Source organism: Pomacea canaliculata, linkage group LG6 (genome assembly GCF_003073045.1).
Source record: "Pomacea canaliculata isolate SZHN2017 linkage group LG6, ASM307304v1, whole genome shotgun sequence".
NCBI classification, from domain to species: Eukaryota; Metazoa; Mollusca; class Gastropoda; order Architaenioglossa; family Ampullariidae; genus Pomacea; species Pomacea canaliculata.
Window position 1 is genome coordinate 16,029,847 of NC_037595.1, and position 23,591 is coordinate 16,053,437.

At 40.2% G+C, this 23,591-nt stretch overlaps 3 protein-coding genes across 3 annotated transcripts; all 3 read left to right on the plus strand.

The window, feature by feature from the left end:
• Positions 1-1,661: 1,661 nt before the first annotated feature.
• On the plus strand, positions 1,662-8,367 carry LOC112566163. The gene is made up of 2 exons (XM_025242156.1): positions 1,662-1,928; positions 7,540-8,367. Exons 1-2 carry the CDS (start codon positions 1,662-1,664, stop codon positions 8,365-8,367), a joined length of 1,095 nt encoding a protein of 364 aa, XP_025097941.1.
• A 4,253-nt stretch (positions 8,368-12,620) lies between these two features.
• On the plus strand, positions 12,621-13,709 carry LOC112566164. The gene has a single exon (XM_025242157.1). The coding sequence runs from the start codon at positions 12,621-12,623 to the stop codon at positions 13,707-13,709; it is 1,089 nt and encodes a 362-aa protein (XP_025097942.1).
• A 4,593-nt stretch (positions 13,710-18,302) lies between these two features.
• Positions 18,303-19,067, plus strand: LOC112566165. The gene has a single exon (XM_025242159.1). It carries the CDS (start codon positions 18,303-18,305, stop codon positions 19,065-19,067), a length of 765 nt encoding a protein of 254 aa, XP_025097944.1.
• Positions 19,068-23,591: the final 4,524 nt, after the last annotated feature.

A 23,591-nucleotide genomic window follows, 5' to 3' on the forward strand; every position in this document is an offset into this window, starting at 1 on the left:
CACTGATCTTACAGTCAGCAGGTAACATTAACGCACAACACAGGAAACTGAGCTCCAGGCCATCAAAGCTCACTCACCTTACCTGGGAGACGTCAGTGACGTCCTGAGTACCTGCACAGTGACGTGCTTAGTAACGTGTGACACCTGAGGCTGCATCAGCAGTGTTTGACAAGTGATCTTCGACCTGAGCAAGACAGAAACAATTACAGATCTTGCTGCATCGAGTATGAAAAAAATTAAATGAAATCTTTGTAAGAACTTTGAGTAGCGGTACGTGTGTACCTGACGTGAGGATAATAAATGTAGCTTTGTCTCACCTTTGTTGTGACATGATTACCAACAGGTGTCTGGAAACACAACTCAGACATCTCTCAAAATCACATCAACTCACGAACGAGCTGCTCCGTCAGTCAGTGTCCACTCGGTCGTGAAGGGCGGACCTACAAACTAGTAAAGATATTTTTGCATTCATTCTCAAAGAAAGATTAAAATTACACAAAATTGTTGATAGCATGTGAAATTATTTATGAGCAATTATTTATTAAATTCCCAACTATTAGCTTGAGCATTCCTTGGCAGAGTTTCTGCATGATGTGTCTTAGAAGTTATTCTCTTTGTTTGCAAATTAACACATTTGGAAAAGATTAAGTATGAAGAAACATTTAAATTCCTCTTTCATGCGCAGCTGACAACTTAATAGCATTTGTTTAATATAAGAAATCTTTTATATGTGCGTTATTTCGATTGTCTTCTGTAGAGGACATACCAATTTTATAATATTCAACAATAAAATAAGAAGTAAATCATAAAATATTTCTATACACAGACGCACACAGACCTAGCTTAGGAAAGACGAATATCTGTGGCAGCAAAGAGTCCGAAGTTAATGTTGATAATTTGTCTGGCAAGACAAATAATTTTGTCTTTATATTTATCACAAATATATAACTTGCAATTTGTTGTAATATTTTATTTTAAGAAATTAAATAAATATTATGCTAAAGTTGACATTAAATAAACTATTTTCCTACCATTGTAAAAATGTTTTTTTTTGGGAAAAAGATTGACAGTAATTTACAATTCCTTGTCTATAAACTCTCCAGCACTGCTCTTTATGCGAGTTCTTTGTCTCTTAGGAAACTTTCCTTCACTTAGTTTTCAGGTGAAAGCACAAAGAGCACATCTTTCTGTCATGAAACAGGAGTTTATGAGATATGACCAGTTAACTGATACCACAAATTATTTGAGATGGACTGTCTGAGTGACCACATCACAGTTTTTAGCTTATGTTCTAGAAATGAATAAAAGGTAAGAAAGCGGTTGGAAAACTCAGTTTAGAAAACCTGGCATTTTAACGGCTTTGTATTTCCTACATTCTACTTTTCAAACAAATTTTTCTGACAACATATTTTAAAGCCTTACATCAATGAAAGTAAAAGAAATTGATGCTGAGAGAAACTAGTTTATTTTCCTAAAAAAAAATCCATTAGAGAAGAAACAAACTCCACGAGAAATGTCATCGCGATGACTATGTTTTCATTGTTTTCTCTTCAGACATCGAGGTCACAGCTGTGGTTTCCGTGATGAACGTGACAAACCAGTTTGCGTTTGCTCAGGCCGACACTACAGTTCTACCATCCAGAGAGAGGCCAAGCGATTTGATGTCTAAGGCGACGTACGAGATCATCAACGATGTTGTCAGCGGGTGTCTGGCACTTGCAATATCTGTAGTGGGCATTCCCGCCAACCTGGTCACGTGCCTGGTGTTCTGGCGTCAGGGTCTGCGAGACCGGATGAACCTCTGTCTCTTCTGTCTGGCTGCTGTGGACTTGCTGTACCTGATGCCCGTCCTGAGTGTCGGACCATTTCTTCACCTCGCCAGTAGTCCTCACGCCCAGGAATACACTCTCAAGATTCTTAGTGTGGGTGTGAGTGTCATCTACAGTCTGCGTGCGACTTCCGGTTGTTATAATATGATCATCGCGGTAGAGAGGTGCGTGTGTGTGGTGTTTCCGCTCAAAGCCGCTTCACTCCTACACACTCGTACTATGGGCGTGTTGCTGGCTGTGTGCTTTGTCTTGATACAGCTTGGCTATGTTGTTGTCCCTCTCGAGTATAATGTCGTTAACATTGAAGTAGGCGGAATGGTGGAATGGCGGCTGGTGCCGACACAATTGTTTCTTGAAAACCAGGAGTTGTTTCGGACTATAGAAATGTCAGTCCTGACAGCATCACTGCCACTCATTACTTTTTTCGTAGTGTTCATCACAGCAGTCATCACTGTCATCAAGCTGACAGCAGCGGCTAAGTGGCGAAGAAAGACGAGTTCCACGTGCCACAAGAAAGGAGTTCACGAAACGGCGCTGACCAAGATGATTCTGGTCGTCTCCTTCATCTACATCTGCAGCATGGTTCCTATTGTGGCAGTGACATTTACCCGACTACTTGTTTACGATTTTTCACCAAATGGTCGTTATTATTATTTATTTATGGGTTCTACTGTCATAGCATACGTCTGCCCACGATTTCACAGCGCCTCCAACTTCTTTGTCTTCTACAGCAGGTCGTCACGGTTCAGATCGGTGCTTGTCTCTAAGACTTGCTGCAAGGAAAAAAACTAGTATTCTAAGATACCGAAAATTAATACATAACTAGAAATTTGGAAACAAATATTTTGCTCCTCTTTTTTTGGAACAACACTAGTAGTTTGCAATTTAAAATCTAGTAGGAAACGGTATATCTTGAGATAAACAGTTTTGATTTAAGGTTGATATGACTGATCTCATGGAAGCAATGGTCCTTTTGAAAAAAATAACGGTAATGATAATGTGGAGGGTATTTTAACTCACGCATCAGCCTCCCTTACCCAAACTTTCGTGAGGAGAGGAGAAAATGTTTAACTCTCTTGATTGAGAGTATTTATTATTTAAATCTATGAGTAAAAATGTATATAAAATATGTTATCGTTTTACACTTGAAGTTTATTGTAATCTAGGTCAACGAGGGTTGTAGAATAAGCCAAGTCTTTGATATCTAGGCTCCGCCCTGCACAGGGGCACAAGTAAGTTATCGAACTGATGTAAAATACGTTATGACAACAATAGTGGAGATAATATGCAAGCGATTGGCAATTAAAAACTAATTGTTACATTGGCTGCTGCAAAAGCAAACCATCTCAAAAGCTTTATGACTGTGAATCTGTATATATTTAATACACATCGTGTCTCTTTGCTTGCTAATGGTGTATACCACACCTCTGTAGATAATCATACATTGGTGTATAGGTATTACACTCATTACAGTTTAGAGAGGAAGAGAGAGGCTGTTCCACAAAAAAAAACTGCTTGACTATTTCAGGCTTAAGTTAAACAGAACAATTATAGGAATGGGGATATTTAACTTTGATTCCTATATTTTTTTGTGCCAAATAGTGAAGATAAGTAAGGAGACAGTTTACCTTTCAGTATTTTATATGCGAAGATTTGTTGTGTGTGCTTTAGTGAAAGGACTCGTAGAACAGCGAAAAGATGAGGCTAGGGTCGCTTGTTTACCTTGATGGATCCGGGGGCGCCCGGCAGGTTAATTAAACACTCGCTGACCACCACTGCAGTGAGCGGCTCAGTGTTCAGATCTTGTTTCTGATCCGGTTTCCTTCCTCCTCTATAGTGTGAAATCGCACCACGGTGGAAGCACTTTCCTGCTAAAGAAACCAGCCAACCTCTCTTGATGGTTTTAGCACTCTGATTAGCTGCTTCTTGAAATAAAAGTCTTTCTCCGAGATCTGATATGTAACATGTACACATTGCTCCTTAAGACCAACGAAAGTTAACTACTTATCACGTACTTCCGACATAAATTAGTTTGAGGAGTTTTTGAAGCCGTAAACTTACGATAAAGAGAAAATATTATCGAAACTATTAACATACGTGTTTATGTGCACGCGTGTGTTTAAGAAGTGATGTATCCACTTCAACCTTTGTTTGCGGTCAAATCTGTGATATCTAACGGTCCCCATCGCAGCCACATCATTGCCACTTACCTCGCCGGTGATTTCACTGGTCTGACATTGTTGTTTGTATGAACATTAAAGTTAACGATGTTAGTTAAAGGCAACAGATGTTTACTGTTTAGAGATTGTGGCATGAAGAGGTCGATCACTCGGCATGTTGCTGTATACAGTATGTTCACTGAAATAACAGGAATGCAGTTTAGGTGAGTATGTGGGTGTGTACGGTATGTGAGTGGCATGTGGGTGAGTATGGTGTGTGAGTGGTGTGTGGTGGTAGGTCAGAAAAATATTGTAAATAAATAGACTTTTCAGACGATAACAAACATCTCTGTACATGTGTTTGAGTGCCTGGATGAATGATGCCAGTGTTTGTCGTATTGTACGCAAGGGACAGGTTGATATTTTTTACTTTTTATACGTGTTTACCGATTTCACAATGTTTCACAGACTTATTTATTCGATTTCTTTAGCATAACAGAGCAAAACTCGCACATAAACGTATGTGAAGATTTATTCAGCTGAACATTCCACACACATCAATACAACATCTGAGTACTTCTCCTGGATAATTAGATGATATTCAAATAGAAACACAAAGCAACCATTACTAGATTTCTCGCTACCCTAATACTCCATACCCTATTTCCATCTTCAGACAAACAGTCGGTGCAAATATAAATGTCCATTAAAATTGACGATGAAGGTGATAAATGTTATGTCCACAGCACTAATCACGTTTCACAAAACCTCTTCAAACTAGGACATCGGGAAAAATAGATCATTGCATTTACTCAGAACGAAGGAAACAATGCTACTGTTTTACTGTTCAATTAATTAACAAAAAATCGACAGCCAGACTGACTCCAGATGTGGAGGGTGACAACATGATGATATATTTAGGTTGTAAATACTGTAAACTAAAGTGTGTTAATTTGAGGCGTAAACAATGCATTTTGATGTTTCCTGACCTTACTTGAGAGATGCGAGTGTATCTAGCTGACAGTTTCCATCAGGTCAACAGTCACATTGTGAAATGTTTCAGACCAGTCCACGCTTACATTATTGTATTATTATAACCTGTTGAGGTGTTTGCTGATGCTAATGATTGTTGTGATATTGATGGTGCTTGAAGGTAGACAAGGTCTATCACAGAGCAACAGAAAGCAGATTTGTAAATTCTTGCAGCGACGAATGTCTTAGTGACCCAATCACTCACCTAAAGCACAAATGCTGTTAGTCCACTGGTACTTATTACTTTGTTATATTCTCCCAGGGTACACAGCTACACCAAGCATTGCCTAGACACCCAATGTCTTTCAAATTGTCATAGAAATAATGAAAATAAATAACTACCCGATTAGTCAGTCGATGCCTTGCAATGCAGCAATCGGAGTCCAGAGAAGGGCAGATACAGATTGTGTGACCGAGATTTGCATGACCTTAATAGGTCACCAGGGTCGTTATATGAACAACATGTTACAGTTACCGCATGTCGGCACCGTTGCAAACGGGTTCCCAAGTGCACTAGATATACACTAAATATCTTTCACTCACACACACACACGTCAGGGTCATATTACGACCCTGACGACCACGACCATGCAATCCCACCCCTAAACGTACATGTCCTAATGATTGACATGTCAGTTCAGCCTCCTACGTGGTGGCGATGACAATGTACTCCTCTTTCTAGTCACAGACGAGACGAGCATCAATGTGAAACAAACAACGGGTGTTGTAGAGAGGGACACCCAGCTCTCAACTACCCGTGTAGTCACTCAACATGTGTGGAGTACAGCGTAGTTGCGATCCCCAGCCTTTGAATTATAAAGCAGTTGATGTCAAATGTTGACCACAGCAGCGTGGGTGACGACTTTACACACAAGTCACCGAATCAAGATTATTCGTAAATTTAGAATTTGAGGGTGTGTGGATAACTGAACATAAATATAACTTCTTTAAGTTCACAATTGTGCGTAAATGAACATATATACACATATGTGTGTGTGTGCGTGTGGACGTGTGTGTGTGTGTGTGTTTGACACAGTTGTGTCTATATGAAGATACATAGATGATACAAGCAGCGAACAGAATTAATTGTAAGCAATCGTTATTATTTGCAAACATGCAAAAGAATGATTAAAGCTAAAATCGAAAATTCACTTTTCAGTAGAGTTTACATAAGATGGCAAGTAGGTAACCTCAGTGTTTGCTTGTTCCACAAATTGCGTTCTACCCAATTAAATTATTTATTTCTGAATTGCTACTGAACATTTAATATTGTTTTAAACATTAAAATACAAAAAAGGGAAAAACCCCAAGGAAAAAATAATATGATTTGCTAAACGAAAACTTAAAAAGTAGGATAAACACGCAAATGTGTGTCTGTAGTTGATTGCTCCATGCGTGTCTGCGTGCATGTGTGTGTTTGTGTGTGAGCATTTGAGTGCCTGCGAGTGTGCGTGCATGTAGATGTATGTGAATGTGTGAAAATCATGTATGATTTTGTAGGTGTGTTACGACCTACTCTTGCTGCTGTAGATATTAGTCATGTTGACATTTTAATCTGAAATTTATGTTAGCGAAAATGTTTTGGAAAGAAGATTGTGGAGCTGTTCGAAAGATCGATTGCTGGCAATTTACTTCAGCAATTTTGATGAGAAATGTCAATATGAGGGAAAATATTAAACGCTACAGAAATAATCTTGCTAGTGACTGCTTATTGTCTCCACTTTCTGTCATTCTCTGAGTGCTGATGACATCAGACATCGTCCACCTGGTTGTCCCACTTGTGTCCTCACGCTGTTGTCCGCCTGGTGTTCCAGGGGATAATACTGGTCACGTGAATCTCCTGCTTTGCTCACGTGACTGGCAAACTAGACTGTCTTCTCCATCGCTGTTCTCTTGATTATCTCCCTGCCTGCCTTACTCTCCTCCCAGTGCGTTGAGCAGATAAGCCTACTCATTACTCTCACTCTGACACGCTGGTCCTGCAGCAGGGAATACTCTCCCCTTGCTGCTCCGTCAGTCTGCTTCTCTCAGCGGTTGTCAGCCGCTACTTGAATACAGTGTATAGAAAAATACATGGTCCTGCTGGAGTACACGGATTATCTTTCTGTAGTGCGTGCTTACAGACATTCTTACTCCTTGTTACCATGTGTTAGTCAATGATTATTGTGCGAGTAGAGCAGCGGGCATCTTGGCCACACAATGGAGCACTTTATGTGAGACTTTAAGTTTTACACGTCTTCAAAATGGAAGCAACGACTCAGTCCTCCTTGAATGTATCAGGAACGAGACTGGATAAAGCGGGTGACTTTGGAAATTATTCTACTTTAAGGTTGGTAATTACAATATTTACTAGCTACGTCACCTTAGGTATCAGTCTTGTAGGTATTCCAACCAATGTGCTAAACTGTCTGATATTTCGGAAATACGGTCTGGGAGAACGAGTTAATCTCTGTTTGTTCTCATTGGCCCTCACGGATGGAGTATTTTTCTTTTGCATTTTCGTTATTCCTTTTATTCAGTTTTTCATCGACTTGTGGGACAAGTCCTTAGGAGAGGAGCTAACCTTCAAGTCACTCGTATATGGACTCGGGTTTGTGTACGGGCTGCGAGCGACCTCGGACATCATCAGCATGATCCTCGCCGTGGACCGCTGCCTGTGCGTCCTTCTGCCTCTCCGAGTCACTCACCTCATTCGCACGCGCACCATGGCGGCCATGATGGCAGCATCTTTCATCTTCTTACAGTTGAGCTACGTTGTCTTGCCCCTGAGGTTTAATGTTGCTAAGAATTATGTCAATGCAACCGGCAAAATTGAGTGGACGTTAGTACAGACGAACATTGGACTAAAATATGGAAACATTTTTGACATAATTTATGGAGGTTTCTTGAGTATATCTCTCCCCATTGTGAACTTCACCACAGTAGCAGCAGCGACGGCCTTGACCGTAGGAAAGCTGAGAGTAGCGACAAGATGGCGAGCGAAAACGAGTTCCGCAAACAGTGAGACCCAAGACCGTCAGGCAGGTGCCACCAAGATGTTGGTGTTGGTCTCGTGTCTCTACATCGTAACCATGACACCCTTCGTCGCTACCATTTTCACACGAATCATCGTCCGAGACTTCTCGCCCTACGGCCGTTACTACATGCAGTACATGGCGATATCTGCGATCTCAGACTCCTTCTCTTTACTAAACAACGCCGTCAACTTCTTCGTGTACCTCGCACAATCCTCCCGCTTCCGCCGTGACCTTCTCGTCATTTTGCGGCCATGTCAGAAGGAAACCTCGTCTGATCAACGCTCAGCAAAACTATTTACTGAAGTTCAGTCAACGAAAACGTCCCTTTGACCTGTTATGATGACACTGATTGCGACGCTGAAGCAAATGTTTTGATTGTCGGCATGACCTGCATCCTTTTGATGGCCCATTGTCACAAGACGAGGTCACTCAGCCGTTACTAAAATCGCGCGTCACGAGGGGCACGTACACTGAAGTAGGCAGTGACGTCAGTATAAAGCTTTTTTCTCTTTTGTGAATGATTACTGGAAATGATTGTTTGTGAATGACTGCTTGTCAATGATTACTGTAAATGATTGTGAATGACTGCTTGTCAATTAATGATTGTGTGAACTAAGTAAAGTGCATCCAAGGTCTTGACGCCGCTGTCTGAAACCTCCACCGGAAGATCCATCGTCAGTGGGCGGAGCTCATCACCATGCGTTTGATCCTCGCCTAGCGACCTTTCTTCACACTTCACTCAACTGTTCAGGGTGGGATGCTTAAAACTATGTCTTAGATACCCGTGTCTGTCTGTTAGTAAAACGTGCTTGTGTAAAATCTTCAGTTAAAGGATGCCCAGGCGCAGCCCTCATCTCCTGCTCTTCATGATGACGATCATTATCTGTGGAAAGGAAGGACGCTTAGGTCGGGACCTGACTCCTCTTTCTGTAATACTTTAGGGATTGTATATAAAGGAAGTGAAAGAATAATCTCTCATAATTGCTTTCATAAGAATGTTTTTTAATTTACTGAACTTTTCGATCCGAGATGTTGGTTTGTTTGAGACATAGGATGCTTGTTTATCCTTTTTAATTCACCCCATGAGGGTCGGAATGTTTTGGGGGCGTTATTGTATCCATCTTGTTACTGGACTTTCCATTTTATGCGTTTGGACTATTTTTCAAATATTTCTTCATACTTTCCTATGTAAAGTCCTCCGTCCAGGAAGCTAAACAAGTAAACAAGTCAATCGTTTTAGCGTTAAAATAAAGCGAACATGTCCCGAGTAGGTATAGTTTGGTAATATTGTCCGCGGTTTATTAGAAAGCAGTAAAATATTTATGCTCACTTATATATTGTACATTTTTAGAATTTTTTCTATATTAGCGTGGATTTCGTTTTTGAGAACAAATAACGTTTTATAAAAATGGTTTTTGTATATTAGTGCGGGTAAGGTTTTTCTCAGGTTGTAACGCGAGACTTTGTGAGGTAGACATAAGTCTATGAGAAGGAGATATAATAAATATATATACACATAGGAATCTGTTACTATAAGTAGGTCTGTGGTAGGTATGCATTGAAGTATGTTGGAAATATTTCTGTTTTGTAGACATTCGTGTTTATTTTAGTAGGTTTACATTCAGGACTTACGCGAATTGGAAACATGGGAACTTATAAAATTGAGATTTCGGTTTATCATCACCACTGATTGTTTGCTTATGTGTTACTGATTTCGATAAAACATATTTTGTACACACAGAGTCGCACTGAATGCAAAGGGACACAACTCCAGACATGTAATGCAGTAAGAAACGTGTGGAGCGGCTAAAGTCGAGATATTACAACCTGATGGGCACAACGAACAATTTTATTCGGTATTGATAACAGTCATCGCTTAGTAGCCCCAATAACTATTACTCAGGAACTGGACGATAATTATGCTTAATGAAGAAAATTTCGATAAAGAGGATGATAATGCTGTGGAGCTGGTTCTCTATTGAAGCGACTGATGCTCAATCACGTGACGATGTTTGTCAGTGTTTCTCGTGCTCAGGGCTGTACTGTGAGCTGCTACTACGCAACCACTTCACCTAATGAATATTTATCTTCATTATATTCTTTGTAATATATTCCTGTCTCATGAAGTATAATGCATTTATTTACTGTACTTAGTACTGATGTAATCAACTGTATTATGTACATCTACTTTAATTATTGATAGATTGAAAATTTCGTTGTTGATTTATTTAATTGAAATTTATCCAGATGTCTTTCAGTGTGCGATTTGATTTCTGTTCCCATAGCAACACGCGCTCATTCATAGTTGTGTTGCACGTGTTTGGTGTCGGCACGCGCTTGTGAGGCTGACATACCTCGGACGATCTTGTAATCAGGGAGGGTTTCTCTTTTCATTTCACACCTTTGTGACAGGTGGCGCTTTGTTTGTTTGCGAGCTGCTAGTAGACTGTCACTTTATTTATTAAAGAATGATTGACAATATTGCCATGATTTGACTCTTTACTATCATAATATAATAATCATATAGTGTTTTGTAGAACTTCACAGTCACATAAAAATCATATGACTCAACCTTCACATCATACTGTAAACAAAAGTGGCAGAAAATGGTCTGTCACATAAAATCAAATGACTTGTCATGTTTGATGGCGCAGGTGGAGTGAAGTGTGACTGACAACTGCAGGTTTGGTGAGAATAGCTCGCTGGCAGCCTGGAAGGACTTTGGAAAGTAAATAATTGTTATGTGATGGTGATTGGTCTCTTTTAAGACCCAAGCTCTCCCAAACAACTCCAGTAGAGAATAGTTTGTGTCAAAAATTTCAATTTTTTTTTTTCAGTGTATACATTGCGTTCCTAGGCTCATGCGACCTTTAACTAACAAGCCTTGAGGTCAACTTGACACTAACTTATAAAGTAGAAATCAATCAAAAGAAAAATGGTAAAAATAAAGTATCGAACCATTTAAGGACGGTCTTCTTAACTAATGGAGGAGATGATCGGCCAATGGTCATTGGAGTCCGAACTGAGAGGTGCGTCGGTTCGTTAAGTGCGGTGCAATTTTATTTAATTAATTGGCAAACTTTAGGGAAAGATGCCAGTTGCCACAAACAAGACTGAACACATTCCTACTGAGATACACACCTACAAACATCACCCTTCACAGAGACACTGTATTTTACCCAGTTAAACCCATTAACGGCCAGGACTTGACTATAGAGTCCCTGGCGACTTAACCTTTGACCCACAAAAGCTTACCTGTCGGCTTTTGTATGTCATCTTGTTCTCGCGTGCATTTTAACACAAGTTTTCAGTTTTTTTCTTGTTCATAAAACAAAGAAAGCAAAGAAAGCAAAGTTAAATGATTTGCCAGAGGGATGTGTATTAAGGTGTATTAGCACAGTTCAATGACAATTCTGTAAATACGTGCAAGAGGCTGCGGTTTCCAAGAAAAAAAAAACGACTAGTGCTGTTTTCAGAAAGACGTATACGGCAAAAGAGTTCAGTTAAAAATTACACTTTGAAAATGTTAAAAAATACTGATTACATTCAGAACACTGTGACACTTTTGACATCCGACAAAGATTATTTCGTGATGGAGGCCGCTTACCTGTCATAATGAAGACAAAGATATGTTATGACCATCATGGGCCGGCACGTGTGTTGTTACTAACAAGTGAATGATAACAACTAGACTGAAATAAGAATTTTTTAGGCAAGCAACTTGCTGTTAAGTCTTTGCAAATGGTCGTCAGTAGATGAGGGTGTTGAAGCAGTGTGTTGGATGTTCAGGTCTACCTCAAGAGTTAATCTAAACAAACCAACGTGCTTAACCTTTAAACATCCACCACTCTTTTAGAAATAATTGTCTGCGGCAATATCAGATTAATTTCAGGGTGCACGTGTTTTTACTGGGTCTAATATAAATAAATCATTAATCAATGAGTTATTGCGTGTCTTGTATGCATTCAAGGATGGTTCAATTTCAGTTAATCAGCGGTTGTCGTACGATTGCGTGTGTGTGTGTTGTAGAAGATGTTTGTATTTCGATTAAAGTACTCAGCTATTGTAGATTGAAAGTACTTGCTTTTTCGAAATTTATCAATTGAAAATGGGAAAAGAGCTCTGTAAACTTCCCCTTGATTTAAAACTACAAAAGGTATAAAATATAAATGTACCTTTGAACTATAAAATATTTATTTTTGTGCGGTAAGAAAGTTTGTAGAACAAAGATTCCATGGCTATATTAAATTATTTTAGAAAGATTTTGACAGCTATTAATTTATGAACTAACTTAATAATATTTCAGCAGACTATTCAGTGTTTTCTTTACTAGATAATAACATCAAGGTGGTAATTATCTATGTACAATAAAACCCCTTGTCTTCAGGAAAGTAGGCACTAGGAGTCGAATCCCTTCTCTTCTCATCTACAAGTCTTGTAAGAAACAGAGAGATATTAAGATGGCAAACTGATGTGCTTAAGTTCGTCTTTTTAAGCTTAAAAAAGGTAAATAAAGACAAACGTGTGCGATGTCTTTTTATTCAAGACAAAGTTAGTTGTAAAATAGGTTTTTTTTCTTAATAATGGAAGGAACTTCCCAGTCCTTCATCTTGAACATCTCGATGAAGGTTTGGGACACCACGGGTGACATGAGTGACGATACCTTTTACCTAATAGATGGTATAATTAACTTATATGCCTCTATTATTGTTTACTTCATAGGGATCCCTACTAATGCTTTCAACTGTTTAGTTTTTTGGCATCAAGGATTACGAGATCGTGTAAACCTGTGTTTATTTGCTCTGGCCTCGGTGGACCTTCTGACTTTGTCTCTCAATTTCGTTATTTCATTTGTTCAGCCGTTCATCGGTCTTGTGTCCAGACCATTAAGAGAAGAGTTCGGGATGAAAGCACAGTCGTACACCGCGGGTGTCGTATACGGCCTGCATGCCACGTCTGATGTTATCAGCACGATCATCGCCGTGGACCGTTGCCTGTGTGTGGTCTGTCCTCTCCGCGTCGCTCACCTCATTCGCACGCGCACCATGGTGGCCGTGATGGCGACATCTTTCGTCTTCTTGCAGCTGAGCTACGCCATGCTGCCCATTAAGTTCACCGTGGCTAGTGTTTATGTCAATTCAACCGGCACGTATAGATGGAAAATGGTTCAGACTGACATCGAACTGAAATATGGAAACATTCTGGACCCGTTCACCGTCACCTTTTTAAGCATCGCCCTTCCCATCACGACATTCATCATTGTGTCAGCATCGACGACAGTTACAGTCTTAAAGCTGATGTCAGCCACACGATGGCGAGAGAAGACGAGTTCTGTAAAGAGAGGGACCCTGGGCCATCAGGCAGGTGCCACCAAGATGCTGGTGCTGGTGTCGTGTCTCTACATCGTCACCATGGCGCCCTACGTCGCTTCATTTTTCGCTCGACTCGCTGTGAAGGACTTCTCACCCTTCGGCCGTTATTGCAAGTTGTTTGTGGCGGTGCTGTTAATTACTGACCTTTTCTTTCTCATCAACAATGCCGGCAACTTTTTTGTTTACATCGCGCAGTCGTCTCGTTTTCGGCGTGACCTCCGCGTTGTTTTGTGCAACAATAGAAAGAACCAGTCTCGTGCGGGCTTAGCAAGATCTGTGACAAAAGTGTTGTCGATGTAAACAACCTAGTGGAATAGTGCTACAATTAGTTTGCTTATAAGTCGTCCTAATTTTCTCATAGCTACTAGTGTGGCATGTATCACCATGCTCGAAGTATTTTTTTTATTATTTTCTTTATTATTTACTATATGTTTCCTTTATAGCAGTTGGAGGCAGGGGTAGTAGAGATATCTTTTTTTTTTGTTACCGAATACTAATGGCGGAAATATAAAATAATAACGAGGATGAACTCAGAGGATGAACTGTATTTTTTTATCGCATTGATGTCATACAGATCTCTATCCGAACTATGTATTAACTTTAATATTTACAGTTCGTGATAATTTGCTTTTAGTCTTTATTGGATTAGTCGCTGCACAGTATTTTACTTTGAGAATGTAAACAACTCTATGGTCTATACCCTGCATTCTATAACTGAGAACACGTGACTGCTGGTGGCTATGTCAGTCACACATAACATAGGGAGAGGGTTACTGACCTGACCTCCGACCCTTCCTGACCCGACCTGCTGTTTACAGTAGATTTTATTACAAGTACGACTATGCAGAGACTGTTTCTATATGTTACAGTGCAACCACAAATACTGCTGAGATTTCTTTTGTTAATGTTTATGATGATAAGAAGAACAGGAAAAGATAACACTTATCTTAGTTAATTATTGGATATTATGATTATCTACTATGCTAACAAACCCTTTGTTGCCATAGTTACGGGTACGTACGTAAGACAAAGTCCTCGAAATGAGCAGCTAATGTGTGTAGCTGCTTGTAATACATAACAACACAGAATTAGGAGTAAAGTTACATAACCACTGGTCCTGAAGGTTGTTGTAGAGACTGTAGAGTACAAACATAGAATGTTTCCTGTGTAAAACATCTTTAGCTTGCTGGCGTTCAAGAGGATGTGGGTGAACTCATAGAGAAGGTTGTGCAGGTGTTGTGTAGTCTTCCATCGAAAATAACGCGGGATGATATCACCTTTAGAAATGTAGATGAGCAAATTGAAATCAGCGGAGTGAAGCAGTTAATCTAAGTCGTTGAAAATATGTAGTTGATAAAACAGGTTTAGCACTCCTTGTTTCCTGTCCAACATCTCACGTCTCACACTCCATTTCCCGTCAATGTTTTCTACACAGATTATCGCTCTCCCACTTCTCATCAACGTCATCTACACATGTTCTCACTTTCTTACTCGCTCCTCCTCTAAGCCCTAAAGACAGACCGTATTTTTCTATTTGTGTAACTTCTTATTTCTCCTCTTCTATTGGTGGAAGGATCAGTAAAGTGGATGACCAATATGAAGTTAAGCGCAGTGGAGTTTAATTAGTGCCTTAATTGTACTAAAATATCAGCACAATAAGGTAACTGTACGGCTTTATACGGAAACGTAGAAGAAATGCTCTTTTGATCATAATGTGGAGTATAGAATCCACTTTGGTCAACCTAAGTAAGAGACAATTGAGAATTTAGTAACTAAAATGGCGTATATTTAAAATATGACAAAGTGTTTCTTTTGTAAGGGATAAATGACATTTTAATAGACAGACCTTAACATTCAAATACACTAACCAGTTTAAGGAACCTGCGAAGGTTATTGTCTACTGGGGTACTGCCTGTGTACTCACTGCAGGGTGCATGTGTGGTACATACCCACCGATGTATGATCCTTAGCTGCAATTCTTCTGTTTGCACGACACCCATTGTAACAGATGACTCCGATGACAGAGCCAGTGTAACGGACTGACACTGGCAACAGACCCCAGTGAACGTTTTCTGTAAAGGTTTAAAAGTATTTCTTCTCGTCGAATAAGAGAAAATACCGCGGAAAGAGGAAAAAAAAAGAGAAATAACAACGATTGCCTGTGATGACTAGTAGGTATTAACGGTGATGGTGTGCTGAGAACACTTTATAGACAGAGCGGTAATAAGCAGCCTGATGAGGGACAAGCTACACGCCAAATATTCTGCATTTGTTGTAAGTAAATCTGCACTTGTCATAAGTGCATAAACACTTCTCAGGGCATATATAAGTTTGCAAGTACATTTTGTATTTTGTAAGTACATGTATGGATTCAAAACCGCGTTTTTATTTTTTTCTGTAAACCTGTAACTGGGATGTCTCCGTCGCTTGCCCCCATGATCCCTAATAAATAAAAATGGAACAAATAAATGTTGTGAAACAAAATAATCCTTTATAATCAAACCTTGTTACTAGAGAGCAGCAGCAAAATGCAGCTCCAAGAGATGGACAGCTTGAAATATTTGGAAGTCATTCTCTACAAATATGGCAGCTACACAGGACATCAACATCAGGATCGCGAATGACGACAATGATTACCGGGATGAAGGATCCATCGCAGCAACATCATCAAGATTGCTACCAATTACAAGACTAGTAGTTCTTGTCCTACTTTATAGATGTCGATTCGGACAGAACAATCCATGCATTCGATTTGAAGTTGATTTGAAGGACTTGCAAATAAACCGAAACCTTAAGAAAATCTGAATATGTTATCGCCCGAGCACTAAGCTAGGTGTGGTGCTTTAGCTGGCTGACAATGCTGGGAGATAACTCACCTTAAGGTATGAAACTTGAAGGGAGGTAATCAGTTTATTGTTCTACTTTACAACGTTTTAAAATACAGTTGTTTTTGTGTTTGTGTCATTTCCGCTGTTCATCTCTTTATCCCTTATTTTCTTTTTATTTGATGGAGAATACATTTAATTGTCGGTCCTAACCCTGACTGTGACAGTATGTTCAGTTGCAAACCGTTTCACTTCAGCTTTCTAACCGCCAACACCAAGTACTCGGCTGAGAAACACGTTTTATTGCTCGGTTTATTGCTTGCGATCTCCACCCTGCCACGGGGCCAGGGAAGCAAGTAGGGAAGACTGACCGCTGGTACACCACCGTGTACTCCTACCTTCCCTCGCACGGGCGAAACCATTTGAAAACACGCCCACTTCGACATCGGCCTTTAACAACCATGATAGACATCTTGGGGAACTTTTACACACGTGTTTCTATTTAAACATGATTAATATTCTCGATTCTTCAAAAAGAAAGAAATTAAAGCGATTTTTGTAGTTTGTAAGAATTAGCTTTTAAAAAACCATTTAGCGCTATAATATATAACTATTATATGTATACTATAAAACAGAAATAAATAATCCAAGATGTACAACTAAAAATTTAATTTCCTTTTGAAACAGGCAGTTGGCTTAATCTCGTCAGTCTTCTCTGTGGCACACGACTGATAGACCAACGGGCGGCAATTAAAAGTTGTTTTTAAATTTCGGAAATATTCCAGAGAATGTATTCTATAGACACGGATTCCTGTGCTTTTCTTTATAGACAGCGCGAACGCGTTCTCACACACATACAGGCGCTTAAAGGCACATATACACGTGTATGTGAGTGTGTTTCTTAAAAATATTATTTCTCGTATAAAAGTAAAATAGGAATGATTTGGTTCTGATTCGTGTCCTTATAGTCTTATGTTTTGTGCATACAAATGAATGTAGCAACTATTTGATGTGATGAAAAGTTAAAAAAATATTTACGCGTAACTAACATTTTGAATTAAAGTAAATAAGCTGTTTGGGTGTAGTACTGTTTGATGTGATAACAAGTCATCAATTCCATTTTTGATTACACAACACATCTATTTCTATGTTGATTCTAGTTGGCATAATAATCTGAAAAGGTGAAAAAATATGGAGAAAAGATGTGTTTGCAAACATTGCAGGAAGATGCGTGCGTGTGTGACAATCACAACAATGACAAACACAGATCACGGGGTTGTCTGTGCACACATTGCATGACAGACCAAAGCACACAACTCTTAATTTGGCAACATCCATAAATTTTATGTGTAATCTACGATAATTAAAGTTTCGAAGGCTGCACAAGTTTGATGGAAAATATTTACTGTGGCAACTCTACAAAAACATGATACACACTGAGATGAGTGTTTGAAGATGCGATTTTCTCCGCCTATTATTTCACTGAAGGACAAACTTACTGTATGGTATACAAAATCAATTCAAATTTCCTTTGAAAACCATCGACAGCTCAAGTACCTGCACTATAAATGTTCCTCAGTTTACTATGTGAACTTGCCCTTTACTGCAGTATAACAGTTGCTATGGTAACCAATGCATGGGCTTTATTTTAAAGCACGGGAAGACGGTGAGATTTAAACATGCGAGACATACTCTAACATCAACGACTAATTTTAAAACTCATTTAAAAAAAAATATGGATACAACAGTTATATCTAACGTATTAAATACTTCCATTTTTAAACTGGACAACACTGAAGACATGGTCAGTTATTCTTTTTATATTTTGGTGAACACAATTATGAACAAATACATGGGTGTGGTCATCAGTCTTGTAGGGCTTGTGACAAATGTAGTCAGCTGTGTGGTCTTCTGGCGACAAGGTCTGCGAGACCGTGTAAACCTTTGTTTATTTTCATTGGCACTAGTCGACCTTTTGGTCTTTTTGCAGACATTGTTTACTCCGTGTGTAAACTTTTTGATTGATTTGTGGGACCCGCTGGCTGGGGATGAATTCGTGTATACGTCTATGGCGTACACCCTGGGTGTGGTGTACGGGCTGCGAGCGACCTCTGACATCATCAGCATGATCATCGCTGTGGACCGCTGTCTGTGTGTTCTTCTGCCTCTCCGAGTCACTCACCTCATTCGCACGCGCACCATGGCGGCCATGATGGCAGCATCTTTCTTCTTCTTACAGCTGTGCTACATTGTGTTGCCTCTAAGGTTTACTGTCGCTAGGGTTTATATCAATTCTACGGGAATCTTTGACTGGAAAATAATGCCGACGGAAATTGGAGTAAAATACGCAAACATCTTAGACTCGGTTTCCAGCGCTTTCTTAAGCATCTCGCTACCCGTCATCACTTTTGTCATCGTGTCGTTAGCCACGGCCATGACAGTGATGAAACTAATGTCAGCCACACGATGGCGAGAGCAGACAAGCTCCGCAACCAGCGGGTCCCGAGACCGTCAGGCAGGTGCCACCAAGATGTTGGTGTTGGTCTCCTGTCTCTACATCATCACCATGGCGCCCTCTGTTGCCTGCATCGTCACTCGATTCATCATCCGGGACTTCTCACCGTACGGACGGTACTACTACGGGTATATGTCAGTGACGATGATTACAGAAAAGATGTCTTGGATCAACAACGCCGTCAACTTCTTTGTGTACTTAGCCCAGTCATCTCGTTTTCGACAAAACCTCATCAAAGGTGTGTTTTGTGGTCAGAAAACAAAGTCACCTGTGTACCCGACACGATCGTTGACTACTGCGCTGTCATCCAAACAATGATATGTGAGTGCATGTTGTAGGAAAAGGCGAATGGGCCTCGAGAGAGAATTCATCACCTTCCGAGGAATCAACCCAATATGTGTGAATTATGAACAGCGGACATTAGATTATGAACTCTGGACATTCGATTATTACTGTGAACTTGGTGTGAGGCGAGCGACATCCTTAGAGAGGTTTCAAAATTACGTTCGGACCTAGATGTACACGATTATTGTATATATGTACTGTTTTATTGCATCTTCCCTCAAATTACATTCTTTTATTCCATATATACATATCTTGATTTTGTTGACTGGTTTGGTGAATGGACATGTGTGAGTGTTGTAGCGAAGTGCTTGACTGTTAATGAATTTCTTGTCCAGGTCTAAGCCTATACGGTGGTTGGATGTCCGGCGTTTCACCTTCACTTCAATTTCAAAATTATTAAGACAACTATTTAACTACTTTATACTAATTCGTTCTGGTCTTGTTAATACTGGGTTTGTTTCGTCTCGGCATTAGGATATTGTCGATTTGGTGATGGATGGAGCCACCCGATGATCACAATACAGCTAGTCTAAATTATTTGTGAGGATGGAGGCGACTGCCGAGGTGAGTCTTTGACTTTGGACAAATTCTAGGAGGGTTAGGTCTCTGTTGCTTGTTTCTACAAATGTAAAGTATAGAATGTGTTCTAGTGATGTAGCATGTAGACATTCCACGTGGTTTTATTTATTTAATGATGATCTGGCGATGGTTGTGCCAGTTTTGCCTTCTCCTTAAATTGAATTGTCACCATTGACTTTTGCCTCAGACGATGCGGCATGATATTCTGTTCACTCATCAGTCAAGACCCTGTCTCCCTGGTACGATTGGTGGCGAACATTTCCTCTCTACATCATTACACATACACCCTGATACTCGCCTGGGACTCGAGCACGTGGGCCCCTCAGAAGGGTTTTCGAGAAGCTGCGTTTGTCATGCCTCACTCATACCTCACTGAGGCAGGTCAATGCCGCCGTCATAACCTTACCTCGTATTCAAAAAGACCAGCAACACAGAGCGAGGGCTGTAGCTTTCTTCACTATACCATGTTTCAGGCTGTAGAGATGGATTTGGACACAATAGTCAGATGCTGATCTCACCGTTCTTTCACTTCATTGTATTCTGGAGAACAGTCAAGGTCGTTACATCTCTATTAAGCCGCCATTATTCGGACTGGTGAATCGGGTTTGGAATAGGAATGTGGAGACAATTATCAGTTATTAAAAGTAACGACTTTTTGCAATAACGGTGAACCGTCTTCCTTTTAGGAAATCACTCGTAAACCGAAAGTCAGGTAGAAGCCTCGTGTTCTCGGTACCTCAGCCTTTAACACTGTCATGCTATAGGATACAGTTGCCTTGTTTATTCCTCTGATATCTCTCTTGTACCTCGTGAGCAGCACCACGTGTCAAGGTCCTATACCTGTTACTTTTTGTACATGTGATCCGAAACTCAGGAGGAAACCTTCGAGCTTTTTATTGTCATTAACTACTTCACATGTAATTACCTGGCTGCTTACCCGGCACGTGCTTCTCAATAGTCATCATCATTTGATGACAAACACGCAGCTATACATTCCACATAAACATAGGACAGTCATTAAAACAGAAACTGATTGGCATTAAATCCTAGCAAATGTAGGGTGAAGTAAGTTGTCTACTTGTTAGTCTATTAGGAAAGGTGGAAGGATAGGCGGTCCTGGGGAAGAGTTTTGGTATCTTCAGCCCTACCCTTCCACCAGCAAAATGTCGGAGTGAAAAGAGACTAGAAAATATGCGGGATGTATATCATCATTAGGACAGAGAAAACCCTAACCCAGGTCATACACAATCTGTGTATATACATACGTCTGTTTATTTTGTAGGTTTGTTCATTCCAACATGCTGTTGCTGACATAGTAAGGATGCCTGTTGAGTCAGTGGCAGGTCACTGGGTTCACCAAGGTTCTTTTCTCCACAAGAATCAAGGATCACACGTTAGCCGCTCGGACTCTGAGTTCAAATCAGTCGCAACGACAGCGCCATCTACATAAATATGGCTGACGATGACTTTGCTAGACAGCAGATGAATTGCAGCTAATATAGTTATTTTCTACGTCACCCACTTTCACTAAAATATAGCTATAAAGATTTTTGAAATGTATATGCGTGTATATATTTTGGAATGACTGCATGTATAATGTAGATGTATGTGCTTGTGAGTGTGTGTGTATGTAGGGATGTGTGTGCGTGAGTGCGTAAGTTCGTGAGTGCTTGAGCTATCTGTGTGTTTCAAACTTATCTCTCCATCGCTTGGTAAGTGTACATAATGATTATCTATGTGCTTAGAGGTTTATTTGTCTTTTTAATATTCATAGACTAAAAATACACACCTGACAAATTATGATATACACACAGAAAATATTCACAAAAATAAACAACTTCGGCACTGAGTTTTCAGGCTCGATCGGTAAACAACGAAAGTTCCTTTGCTTCCGACAGTCAACAAACATCTACTCAACATTTATCTCTGTATGTGCGAGGGATGATGGGTATGTTCCCGCGAGGTACTTCACAGACAACGGAAAGGAATATTTAGTTTGGTTCAAATCAGATGCACAGTAAGATTATGGACAATTTCGTGAGGGAGCTTAGAAAGTTTCAGTAAATATCAAATGATAATATTTGCTTTACTAATTTCTTATAAAACCATGACTCAAAAATAGATGAATGTGGGTAGAAAAAAACAATTTACCCCTCGGGAAGAGAACCAGCCAGTCTGGTTGAGTAAAGAACAAACAAAGCTGTTGGGCGAGACTGTTGATAAAAAGGAAGACTGATGTCAATATAAATTCTGTCACTCATCCACTCGCAGAAACGGGGAAGACAGCCATTCCTGACCTTGATGTTCCAATATTTCATTTGTGAAAGTTAATTCATGAGGCCTTGGTCTTGTGTTAATTTGATGAACTTTCAACTAAGACTAATGGGAGTTGGACAGATGTTAACAAGTAACAAGTTCCTCGAATTTCTCTTTAGTATTAGTAGTCTCTCACTTGCCACCCTCGCCACATGATGGACGCGATTATTAAGTTAAACTCTCGAATGACTCAGTTGTAACAGGCTATAACCAAGAAGACATAAGTTTTTCTTTGTTTAATTTAATAAACACACTAATTAACGAGTGTTTTGGGATTATTATTAGCATTGTGGGTATTTCAACAAACATAATCAACTGTGTAGTGTTCTGGAGACAAGGACTGAAAGACCGTGTGAAACTGTGTTTATTTTCACTGGCCCTGGTGGATTTGTCTGTCTTTATTGCCATTCTTCTCCTTCCCGCTGTGAAAGATGTTAATTGGCTTATGGGATCATCATTAGCGAATGAATTCGTGATGAAGGCTGTGGCGTACACACATGGTGTGGTATCTGGGCTCAGAGCGATGTCTGACATCATCAGCATGATCATCGCCGTGGACCGCTGTCTGTGTGTCCTTCTGCCTCTCCGAGTCACTCACCTCATTCGCACGCGCACCATGGCGGCCATGATGGCAGCATCTTTCGTCTTCTTACAGTTGAGCTACGTTGTGCTGCCTCTACGGTTTACAGTCGCCTGCTCCTATTCCAATTCTACCAGTATCTCTGAATGGAAAATAGTTCCGACTGAAATCGGAATTAAATATGCAGCAATTTGGGACATAGTTTCCAACACATTGTTAAGTGTTTCCTTTCCGCTCATAAACTTTCTGATTGTATCATTAGCGACGGCCATTACAGTGGGTAAAGCTGAGATCAGCCTCAAGATGGCGAGAGAAGACGAGTTCTGTAAATACCGGATCTAGATCGTCAGGCCGGTGCCACCAAGATGCTGGTGTTGGTCTCGTGTCTCTACATCGTCACCATGGCACCCTCTGTCGCTCCATCATCACCCGATTAGTTGTCCGGGAGTTCTCCCCTTACGGCCGTTACTACTACACGTACATGGCTGTGGCCTTTATTGTCGAAAAGGTCTCGTGGATCAACAACGCCCTCAACTTCTTTGTGTACTTTGCACAGTCATCTAGTTTCCGCCGAGACTGCAGCAAGGTTTTATTGTGTGGTGAGAGAGGGAGCTCGAATGTTCCACATTGTACACGATCTTTGACCATCGGGGCTAACTCTACCAACGAGCAAGTCAAAGCATCTTGAGACATCAACTGCCACACTGCCAAACCGTCCTGACGATGACAGTTGGCTGTTGTGTCAAGACATCTGTCAGTCTAGCATTGTGTCAGCTCACGGGATTTCCTTTGTCAGTCGATACGATATCATGCAACATCCATTTAGAGACTCTGCACACAATGCGATATTTTTTCAGTTTTAATATAAAAGGCACAAAACAATAGTTGACAATCAAATGACCATGAAGATGAACAAGACTCTTAAAAGATCATAAAACAAACTGATTATATGATGCAAGCCTTTGTTTTCATACTTTGTTTTTTTCCGCACTTTCAGATCGTTCAGCATTAGAAAGGTTCCA

What these genes read in the sequence shown, in the direction of transcription:
- LOC112566163 (XM_025242156.1), top strand. Translation starts at nt 1,662, where the DNA reads ATGTCTAAGGCGACGTACGAGATCATCAACGATGTTGTCAGCGGGTGT. An exon ending in TCAAGATTCTTAGTGTGGGT is followed by an intron (nt 1,929 to 7,539) that starts GTGAGTGTCATC and finishes CCTTTTATTCAG; the next exon opens with TTTTTCATCGACTTGTGGGA.
- LOC112566164 (XM_025242157.1), top strand. Translation starts at nt 12,621, where the DNA reads ATGGAAGGAACTTCCCAGTCCTTCATCTTGAACATCTCGATGAAGGTT.
- LOC112566165 (XM_025242159.1), top strand. Translation starts at nt 18,303, where the DNA reads ATGGCGTACACCCTGGGTGTGGTGTACGGGCTGCGAGCGACCTCTGAC.